At 35.5% G+C, this 12,152-nt stretch overlaps 1 protein-coding gene across 1 annotated transcript in view; it reads left to right on the top strand.

Annotated features, from left to right (window-relative positions):
• Window positions 1–12,152, top strand: part of LOC149775324 (putative E3 ubiquitin-protein ligase HECTD4) — a 243,898-nt gene that overhangs the window by 187,620 nt on the left and 44,126 nt on the right. The window contains exons 52-53 of the mRNA XM_089944036.1: window positions 685–2,152; window positions 5,749–6,323. Of these exons, the coding sequence (XP_089800162.1) occupies window positions 685–2,152; window positions 5,749–6,323 (2,043 nt within the window). The remainder of the gene's footprint in view (window positions 1–684; window positions 2,153–5,748; window positions 6,324–12,152) is intronic.

The raw sequence follows: 12,152 nt of genomic DNA on the forward strand, positions 1-12,152 counted from the left end.
CCTTTCAAATGTCAGAGTTGAACTATGCATCAAGAGATAGGTTGTCAATGATGGTAGACCCAACATTCAACCCATTCAAGACTAAGAGATGAAACTTGATATATTTATATATTATCATTAGAACATTAAATTAACCAGACTTGACTTAAAACTGACATGGCTCATTATTTTACATTTTCCTGTACACTTTCCATTCCACTCTATAATTTACAGCTGTTTGAGATCAAGCAATGAAATTTGTTATGCTTGTACAAGATTGTAGTCATGTATAACATTGGGGAACCTATTTTCATGATGATTTTGCATTGAGGATTATATCTTCAGGGTCAAGGTCAGAAACTAGTATTTCTATCACACTTTCCATTCCAGTCTATATAAATTTATAAAAATATAAACCCCGGCTGAGTCATACCAAAGACTTGGGCCTCAGCATTAAGAGGTCAGTGTTAGGACTGGTCGGCCTGGTGTCAGAATAATGTAACTGGGTGAGACATGATGCCACATGTCTGCAGCATGATACCCCAGTGCTAGACACCACTATAAACTGTCAGAATGCAGACATTCTAGCAATATGACAAAAATTGTTAAAGCTACTTTAAAATTCTGAAATCAAAACAAAACACGCACACACACAGAGTACCATGTGATTCATGACTTTAACCTTGCTATTATTCTCTTTCACAGGACCTCCCCCTACAAGTCACCCTGGGCACGTGTTTTCTGCTACACAGGACAGAAGGTGAGGAAGACAGGTCAGGTATCCAAACAGGAAGTGCTATGCTACCCTCGAGATTCTTCCTCCACAAGTAACCTAAGTGACCAGTACATCCCAGCTGTGATTCCATGTGATCGTATTCACCTACGCCTCGGTGTGTCCCCACCCCCTGGCATTATTTTGACCATCCATGCCCTACCCCCTCAGTTCCTACTGGCCTTGGCCTACATAGAGACTCTTATCACTGAGAAGCATGGTTGCGGAATGAAGAGTTGTGGACAGAATAAAGAAAGCGAGGAGTCCTTTGATCAGATGATGAAATCACAAAGCCGTTTCTTTTTGGAAACTGAGTTACAGAGAAGCTTATGGAATCTGGATAATATTGTTATCCCTCCTCCAGTGTTCACTCATATGATAGAGATTATGTGTGGCTATATGTGGCGAACTGATATACCTGCACTTGTGAAGGAATACCTCTTCCATCTTTTGGCCCAGTCCATCAGGATTCTTCACTACAGTGAAGGAAACAATGGCACAAAGCTTCCAACCATTCAGCCTCACCTTAACCCCACCAATGGACTTTTTGTCCAGTTGCAAGCAGAAATGAAAATGCTCTATGAAGAAGAGACTAAAGGATGGGCCACCTTAACCACTTCAAGTGGTGCAGGGATAGGAATTGGAGTGATGGATCAGGGACGCTTCTCCTCCTATTTCCATGCTTTGATGGAGGTGAACTTGGCATTTGCAGAAATTTCAAAGATGAGTAGCAGGTACAGAGCAGTGTCGGGGTCTGCTCTTTCTACAACAGAACCTGGATCTGCAATGAAACCACCAACCAGTCCGACCCATGTTTCAAAGCGTAAGAAATTAAAGACAAAACGAGAGAAGAAAGATGGTCCCCCTCATAGACGAGAGGGACATCGCACCAGTGAGAGTGAAGGAGATACAGTTGGAGGACCTTCATCAAGTGGTAGCTCAGTATCCTCATCACCCAGTACATCATCAGTTAGTGCAGCTAGTGTTGATCAGTCTTTGCCACCATTAGTTTCAGGGGCTTCAGCCCAGGATGGTCAGACCAGCACTGATCCAGGTGTCAAGCCAGAAGATGTCTTGTGGTTTCATAGAGCGCTGACAGTCTCCCAGATCCTACGATGCATAGCATTCAGTGAGAAGAATGGGAAGCTGGCACTAGTTGATGCAGTCTCTGATGCAGCCCAGGTCCTGAGCACAAGTACAGCTCATCAGCGCCTTCTGATAGTCACTGGAATTCCTTGCCATCAGGATCCAGCTTTTGTGAAGCAAGCAATCAGTAAGGCTTGTGCTGCCAATGGTGGGGCCGACAGAGATGAGATTTTCCTTCCTACTGTTTCTGCTGTGCTGCCTGTAGACTTGGCATTGGAAGTAAGCAAGGAGGAACCTAAGCAAGGTGGAGAAAAGGTAGGTGGAAAATGATGAAGCACTTATTTTGATGCCTTTACTACTTGAAAGGAAGGGGAGGGGCATCTCAGTTTTGTCCTGCCTGGCTATCATTCCATCCATCCATCTTGAGAAGCTTGTTAGCAAGATTGCATAAAAACTGCTCAGTGTAGACAAATACATCTTTGTATTCATAAGTAGATGACCTGATTAGATTTTTAGACCATTACAGCAATGCATCCATTTTTTATGCTGTTTTGACCTTTTAAAACTTCTACCTTTTTGACAAATACATTGTTAACACCATTAAACAAAAACCACCTACACATTTTGGAACTTTCTGGACACGTTTCCTTGCACATATATTTCACCTGATGAGAAGATGTTCCTGCAGTTATAGCCATTTTTCCCATTTTTATTTGAAAAACATTTTACTTTTGATTTGCATGTCTGCATTGGGGGCATACACTTTTGTACCATATATACTTATTTATTAATCGAATCCAGCTGCAAAAAATATCCACCTGATCCACTGGTACATAATGCGCTGGCAGGTCAGAGTCTGTGTTGTTTGTTCCATTGATTAGTCCTAATTAGGCCCAGATTTTCTATTGCATTATGTGTTGTTAGATCTGTATCTATCTTTGCAGTTTGTAGTTGGACTGAACTTATAAGTGATTCTGTGCATTAATAAGCATAATTGAAGTTTAAGTCCTAAATGTCTATATCAAAAACTCGAATTGCCCTTTTAACATACTTTGGAAAATATATTGAATGAAAACTCCACAAACAAACTAAATAACATTGAACCCACTATTTGATAATGGTATTCCTCATATAAAACAAATGAGAGAGATGAGGTAGTATTATGCAGTCACATATCGTATTCATATATATGACTTCTACTTTAATACCTTCTAAAGGGTGAATCTTGACCAAAATGCAAACCAAGCCAGTGTCCACGGACAGGATCATATTTATGTCCACTGTTTTCACCCTGTAAGACGAGTACTTTGATATGAACTGCTTGAAGAAACTGCACGACTGTGTACCACCTGAGAACATTTCGACTTTGTAAGGGAATGCAGTTTTGCAACAGATATTAACTGTTTTAGGATATTACATGTTACCTTCCTCTTTTATTTCATATAAGCTCTACAGATTGTTTTATACTTTATCTTGTACTTCATGCTTAATTTCATTTGGAAGGGTTCATCTATCTAAATTTTTGTGCAGTTCATTTTACAATTTTTAGGCTTTTGTTGGCACTACATAGTGCTGAGGTGCCATAAAACACTACTACATACATGCATACCGATACTCAAATCCATAGAAAAACCTTGATGCTAGTTTGACTTAACTTGCCACTGTGATATTTTTATATTGGGCAAAAGATAATAATTAACGTGCCTGCATTTAGCAGATGCCAAGTAATATGTTTCACTTTATATACTTCACCATAATAGACATAGGGACATATCAAGTTTACCCATGTCTGTCTGTCTGTACATACATCCATTATACTTTTGTTAGTTTTGCATTTAAGTCATCTCAGGCACTGTGGTGAGGCATCCATGTTGCATGAACATAATTTTAATTGGACTGTTAGCATCAGTATGAAGCTTTTTTGCCTGTCATATTTATTAGGTACAAAGCATGTATATTTCATTTTACGGTTTGGAGGCATGACACTCTGCATCTGCAGAACATAAATTTCTCCTTAGAATAAATCCCACAGACTGGTTAATGATTGGAAATGTACTCCATTACCTCTTGAATCTTGCAATCTTTGATAGACTAAACTTTTGTCTTTTATAACTTAACCAGCACTGGGCTGCTACCTATCTACCAGATGCTTACCAGTTAAAGCTTTTACTTGGTACAGCCATCATTGTTCTACTCTGCCTCTCAAAATCCAAAGATATCATTGTCATTTCAACCCGTACATCAACAAAGTTGGTGAAATGTTATGTTAAAAGGTATTTACTACATTTTTCTTTAAATTTTGATAGTAAGTTTGTAAGTTTTTCACATTGGTGGATTTTGTATTTTGACCATGTGCTCTAACATTGTATCATTGGTGCTCATTGTTAGTTGCTTATAATACATGTTTGTCTTGATATGATAATAATAAGAAGAATGATAATACTTAATCTGTAGAGGATAACTCATATAGTCAAGAACTGTAATACCTGTGAACCTACTTAATGGAAGTGATTACTTTCTGAGATGAGTGGTATCTCCCCATCACTCACTGAAATCAACCTTATGCAGAAAATTATGATTGAAAAAAAAATTCTTTGTTTTTTTCACTCCCTGTTTACAGTGTAGTATTTTCATGATAATACTGCCTGAGATCACATGACTGTGAATAGGCTTAAACAGAGCTAGATGTTTTAGTTACTAATTTGAAGCAACATAAAACAATTGACATACCTTTGATTCTCTTGGTGGGGTCGGTTCATTGTTTGAAGTTTTTTGAGATTGATTAGACAGTGTGTGATCAGAAGTAATGTCATAAGGATAAAGAATTAATTTATTGTGCCTGGATTACTAAAGAGATCAATCAGCATTAAACCTGTTCATTTGGCTTCCATGTTAAGTTTGTCTAGATGTCTAAGCATGCTAACATGTTAATATCTAAGCAACCAAAGTGTGAAATTCAATGATGGATGGAAACAGGAATTTTCAATAGTAGCAAGAATGACATTACATGCCATGCAGCATCTTAAGCTATACATGGCGGTCAGTATATTAGGTGGAGGAAGAATCTGGGAAGAACCACCATCCCACAGGAGGTTACTGGCAAACTTTCTTGCATAATCCTTTTGTTTGAGCTGAGATTGGAACCCATTTGGACAGAAGCGAGATGTAAGAGTGATCTGTAAAGGCGAGCACCTTTGACCATTCATTCACCTGGGTTCCTACTGGAAAGAAAAAGAAAAAGAAAATGACCCACATACATGTTTTAAACTTTAAGTCACACTAATTCTGAGAAAAGTGAATTGTTTACAACATGTATATTGCACTGATTAATCACAAGCTGTGGATCATGTCAGCTGCTCTTATTGCTACCTGTTGTCAAAACCTTCATTTAATCAGTGAAATAATATGAATAAGTGAAGTGGTTTCATGGTCTGATGGTCATCTATTCAAACATGTTTTGAGTACATGTAAAATTTTCCTTTGTTTAAATTCCAACTTTAATGTTTTATTTTTCATCAGCTTTAAAAAAAAAGCTTATTTGGTGTCTTTTAGTTTTGTGCACTGTTGAAAATGATTACAGATTTTCAAATTATGGTGTCCAGAAAATTTGAGGGATCACATATTGAGCTTAATATCGGTACTTCATTATTTTTTATTTGGATTGGTTTATCTGCCTAAATTTTTATGTGCAGTTCTTTATGTTTCTATTTTTAGAATTTTACCTTTATTTTCACAGTATAGCCATTATTGTACTGATATAATATTAAACCCTAATACATACAAATCAAGAATCTTTCAGAAATAAAGGTCTTGCATCACAGCAGCAACAACAACAGCCACTCTTAAACCAGCATGAAAAAAGAAGATATTTTTCTAACATTTAACAAAGGGAAGTATCATTTTATTTCTAGGAAAAGGCAGAAGTTCCTGATACATCTTCAACCACCAGTCCTGCAAACGTTAATCTGCCCTCAACAGCTAAAATTGAGGTGAAGAAACAAATCAAAGGATATGCTGTTATCTCTGTCAGATCCAAGACTAAACTGGAAAGCATCAAGAAGGCAATCTTGAAAAACAAACAACTGGTGGAAGGACTGTCATCCAGTCAAGAAGAGCTTGTTGATGTACCAGAGATCATGCCATCCATATCTGGTGTCAATGCTTCATTGGTGGCTGAACATGATGCTAATAACGCCCTGGAAGAGTACTTGTTGCACAAATTTTTCTGCAACAAGGTAGAAATCAGTGACACAGCCTCTCTTGCATTAACAGAAATCTTTCATAGCTGTTTTATCGGTTCATCAGAACCATATCGTCAGGAATCAGGGTTTATCTACCTGGGCAAAGAACAGATTCTACAGCACACCCCAGAGAACCTGCTCTGTGCTTTCTTCAATAATCTGAGAGCACCCAAAAAATCATTATCAGAACAAGTCATGCATGTTTTACGACAGTATGGAATGGCCAGGACACCAGACAAGGAAGAGTAAGAATATTTCTTTACATGCTGTAGCATCAGAGATAGTGATACCCTCTCTCTATCTTTCTGTCACTCTGTAACTCTGTCTCCAAAACCAATGGTTGGAGTGTCACCAGACTTCATTGTTATCTTACTGATAAGGTAACCATAGCAACTGTCATAGGAGTAACTGAGCAAGATAAGACTAGTAAGGCACAATGGCCTGATTGGAAACAAATTTTTGTTATAAAATGCATCTCCATTTGCATGCAGTACTATGATTATACTCTGACACCGTACTACTAAGAATAACTTACACGGTCTGAAGAATACAGAAAAGATGGTAGAGAATATATATAAATATATATGTATATGTATATATATATATATATATATATATATATATATATATATATATATATATATATATATATATATATATATATATAATTACTGAATATTCCTTGTATTGAGTAACAGGTTATGTTACACATATAATAATATAAAGTCTTTTTTTTCTTCAAATTGTTACATTCAGTATTTACACAAATAGTAATCTGAACATTGCCTGTCAAAATGATAGGTTTAAATAACTGCTTAAGTAATAATATGAATGTTATTCTCTTCAGTGTTAAAGTTCTATATGAACCCAACAAAGCATTGCTTTTTGTGTATGCACAGAGTTTTCAATTCCCTTCACAAGCAAATCATAATTGGTTAGTCACAGTCCCAAGTAGACCAGAGCTTCCAGATTAACAGTTTTTGACAGGCATGTCTGATTGACAAGCTGAAATGACTGGTTGCTAACTCAACATGTATGACATTTGACATAGGATGCCCATAATTGTTCCATGCACTTATTCATTGTTGGGCCCACAGAGTGGGAAGTGGGACATAGCATTCACTTTTTTTGCTTTGATGGTTACAGCAGCATTTTCTTAAAGTTCAGGTTAAAGGTTTTCATTTGGATATATTTGCAAAATCGCTTCATTGATTCTCATCATACTAGGCATGAAGCAAAGCAAAGACAATTCTATCACATGCTCATTCATCTCTTTTACCTGGGGTCACAGTCTTAGTCATAGAAATTTTGCTGCTTTGCATTTAAGCCCCAATGCCACCATTATATGCACAACTTTGTATATACATGTACCAACTTACCTGAATGATATTGAATCTTGAAAAATGTTGATCATAAACATCATTAGGTGCCTTTAAAACTTGATAATATTGATGATTCATCACATTGTGAACTGTGTAATTTCCCCATGAACTGAGAAACACATGCATATGAATTAATTCAATGTTGATCAGCGACAACTGTGGCCCGGCTGATTTCATTCGAAAACTGGAACACAAGATTTGATAATGTCATCATTATAAACAGAAAAAGTCAACACCATGCTATGTCGGATATGGTTATGGCAGGTGATCCTTATATGATATTAATCTAGATTACTTTATTCTAAATATAAATAAATTGTATATGAAATGAAGGAAAAGATCAAGCATGTTGTTTATATGTACAAACTTGTTTAATTTCAAGCTTCTCGGATAGGCTTAAAACAGGTGGGCCTACTTCTGTTCCTTTCCGTCTCCAATCATTTTATTTGCTATGTGCAAATTTTATTAGATTAGTCACTAGTGGAATTTGTGGAATGCATTGTGTCTCTACTCATGGAGCACTCCCAAAAAAGAACCAAACTACGAGTGACTTCGGCAACTGAATTAAGAGTTGGCACCACTTAATTCTAAACTGTATATTTTAATATTGTTTACACGTAACATCTTGATTATTTCAAAGAACAGTTAATGTCAAATAGTTTTTTAACAAATTGATTCCTTCCTTCAAAACTTCAGTTAAATTGGATGAATGGTGCAATTTATGAAAATGGTGGCATTGTGCTTTAATGTTTTGTTTTGATTTTTTTTTCTTTTCGTAATTGATAGATTATTATTATACTTTTTATGAATCATTATGATGCTAAGACCATTCTGTGACACACTTGCTCTCCCCTCTGACCCTGTAGTCAAGGTCATAGTTTCTGGTTTTGGTAAAGCTTTTTTATTTGCTCATATTTCTTGAACTCCTTGATGGATTGTCTTCATACTTGGGAGGAATCCATATGAAGCTAAGATATTCTGTGACAAACATACATGTGCCCTTTTGACTTTGTTGTGAAGGTCCCAATCATAGGAATTTTTAAAAGGGCTTTGGCTAAAAGTGTTGGCAATAACAGAAATCAAGAATGATCCGGAGTATTTCAGCAAGTCTGTCCCAAATATTTGTGCAACTTGTGAGTTAATGAAAATATTCTGTCTTGTCAGTGTACATGTTTCCCATATTTTGGAAACAAGCATGGATTTTAGCTAGCATGAACAATAAAGGTAAAGTTCCTGTTGGTCAAAATTTTTTTGGCACCCAGGAATTCCACTTTTGTTATATATTTTGATCACCATATACACCAACATATAAATACAGCAAGATTATTTCATGTACTATTATTGGTGACTTAAACTTTGGCATTTTTTATTTCTGACTGTTACAGCCCTACTAATTTTTTAGCTCAGTTTAATAAAGGAATGTGTCTTTAGTAGAATTCTACTGTATGTTTATTCCTTTAATTATATTTTAGTCGATGCTATGTTTTTGATCAAATTTTGACCAAACTTGGAATACTGGTTTATAGTAATATGTCAGACAAGTTTGAATATGTGGACATAGAACACAATTAATTTTACTATATGTTCTCAACATTTGTTTCTCAGTACTGACCTTTCCACTGTGTGACAATCAATACAAATCATATGTTAATCTAAAATACCTTCCAAGATGACTTCACAGTGAAGTTCTTGTCAAAGGTTGACCTGCATTTTTTTGAGAGGCTAGACTTTCAACAGAGCAGCATGTAAACATAACACAGATTTCACTTCCAGATCATCACCAAGGCCTTATTACTCACTGTGCACTGTTGCCGAAATACACACGGAACACCACACCCTGAGTTCATATTCTCAAGAATAAACAATTACCTTTAAATCCCTACCAAACATGCATAAATATAACTCTTCTATCACCACCAAAATGAGAGAGGAAAAAATGTTCTAAAAATAGACTAGAACTACATTTGTGGGTACTGAACTGGAAGTACTAATTGTGACCCGATTCCATGTGTGAGATCTGCGCATACTAAAGGAAGATCCTACATATGATTGGCTATCTTGTTACTACTCTGCCATATCTGTGATCTGGTTTTGACCAGACTTGGAATATATACAAGTTTGATGATGAGTGACATCCATGTATAATATTGGAGAGATCTTGCGTCTGATGGGCTGAACTTGTTAGCACTGGAGTTTGAATTCTGATCTGATTTTTTTAATTAAAATTGGAAAAACATGTTCATATCATGTCAGTTTTAGACATGTTTTGTAGTGATGAAGATAAATGTGTAATAATTAGGCAGTTTTACATCTGATTGGTTGAACTAAGCATTCAGCATTTTGTTGACTATTTCTGATCAGATTTTTAAATCTTATTTTTGGTAACCAGCATTATATCAACATGTTCTTTGAATTTAATTATGAACAAAATCTTCCCATATTTTTGAAATTTAGTGCAGTTAGAAATAGTTTTTAATTGGTATGCTATTTAATCAAGTACTTGTTTCTTTTAACATGTATATGTATTGTCATTTGAAAAGAAGGCAAGGAAATTGTAACTCATAAATATTGACTGTTGAGAATCACAGGTTTTGGTTTGCACAGTTCTTTCCTTCATAGATCTTTTTAAAATAAAAGGTGCATACATTTCAATAGATCAGTTTATAAACTTGGCACTGTAATACAACTTAGGGATCAAAATGTATAATTTGTAATGTATAGTAGAAGGAAAAGCACAAAATAAAAATGTTGATAGAGACAATGTAAAGTTGCAAGCATGCACAAACTGTGTGCAAAGGATCTGAACCCAATTACAAAATTATAGATGTTTGTTTTTGTCAAATAATAATATTGTTGCAGTAAGAATACACTTGTAAAAATCATGTTGAAGTTTGCAAATTTATTTGCAGAAAATTGTTTCTAAAAAAATTTCACAGTTGAAATTCTTAAATTTTCAGAATCAAGTTTGAATGTTTAGTGAAATAGAGCTTAATATCTGCTAGTAGTGACACATTAAAGTCCCTGAAACAAATGTCATTAACATGTTATCCTATGTACTGTACATTATTATGTGGTAATTAAAATATCTAATGCCTGTACTCACAAATTATTTGAAAATTGTATTGTTATTTTTTGCTTTTGATTAAAAGAAAAATATCCCAATATTCTTTTCACCTGAACAATTTAAGATTTAATTGCCAAGAGTAAAGAAACAAAAATCTGAATTACAGTTTCATTTCATGTAAAATGACATGACCACAAATTAAAGCTTCAGCTGTAAATTTAACTGTGATAGATTTAGATGATTTAAATTTAACTGTGATAGATTTGGATGATTTTAATTTAACTGTGATAGATTTGGATGATTGTAATTTAACTATGATAGATTTGGATGATTTAAATTATGAACAAAAGGCTATACATACTGCACACCACTGTTGACAAAATTCAGTCAGTGTGTAGAATTAGTTACTGGTTATAACAGTAGTCATTATTTGTTAATTAGGCCTTCCAAGATGGAACAGTTCCTTGAATACATTTGTAAACTATAATGTATTTAGTTTTGAAGAATTAACAAGAAAGTATGTTTTCAGTGAATGACAAGAATATGTAATAGCAAGAATTGCATCTTGAAATCTCTGGAACTATGATATTCATTTTATTTGTTGGATTATATATAGATGGATGAAATTACTCTTTAAATGTCTTACATAATTTTGTTCTTATCAATGACAAATGCAGCCCCTAGTTTCATGTGTCTGTGTATTTGTACATGACACTTATGGGGGCCCCGAGTGGCCGAGTGGTCTAAAGCGCTCTCCGTTACGGATCACTGCCATCTCACCTCTGTCTGCGTGGGTTCGAGTCTAGGATTCAGCCAGTGTGGGTATGTGAGAAAGCTTGCCAGTAGCTTCTCGTGGGTCGGTGGTTCTTTCTGGGGTTTTCCCAGGTTCTTCCTCCACCATTAATACTGGCCGCCATGTATAGCCTATCGTGTGCTGAAAAATGGCGTTAAACCCTACAACAACAACAACAACAACAACATGACACCTATGATCATTTATGTTGAAAATGCATTTAGGTTTTCGATATATGGACCATGCAGTCAGAAATAAAGAATTCTTATAGTGTCTTGTAAACCTACTTAGCAAAATGGTCAACTGTTTAATTATATGAGCCAGGTTTGTGAAATCAGGATAATTTGGACCTCTTGTATTTCCTCTATTTTTTTTTCTGCATCTCAATGAACTAAGCCAAGAAAATTACTCATGCTTTATAAACTTGTAAAATTCTTAGGGCAGACAGCATTTGTTCCATGAAACAAAATTTTGTAAGCAAAAAACACAAAATTGACAACAGTAGAAAGGACAAAAATATTAGATTTTAGAATTATGTGAACTTCAGTTTGTACTTCCCAACATGCAAACATTTCTGTATCCTTGTTTGTTGTAAATGAGTTTCAGTTTACACACATGTGAAGGGTCCTTGGGTGGATGAATGATCTAAAGCGCTCACCTTCACCGATCACAGCAATCTCACATCTGTCTGCATGGGTTTGAGTCTCAGGCTTGGCCTTTGTTGTTATGTGAGAAAGCTTGCATGTAGCTTCCCATAAGTCAGTGGTTCTTACCAGTGTTTTTCTGGGTTCTTCCTCCATCAGTTATATTGGCCACCATGTGCTGCAAATGGTGT

This window comes from Sinohyriopsis cumingii, chromosome 19, assembly GCF_028554795.1.
Source record: "Sinohyriopsis cumingii isolate HCF-2022 chromosome 19, ASM2855479v2, whole genome shotgun sequence".
Classification (NCBI taxonomy): domain Eukaryota; kingdom Metazoa; phylum Mollusca; class Bivalvia; order Unionida; family Unionidae; genus Sinohyriopsis; species Sinohyriopsis cumingii.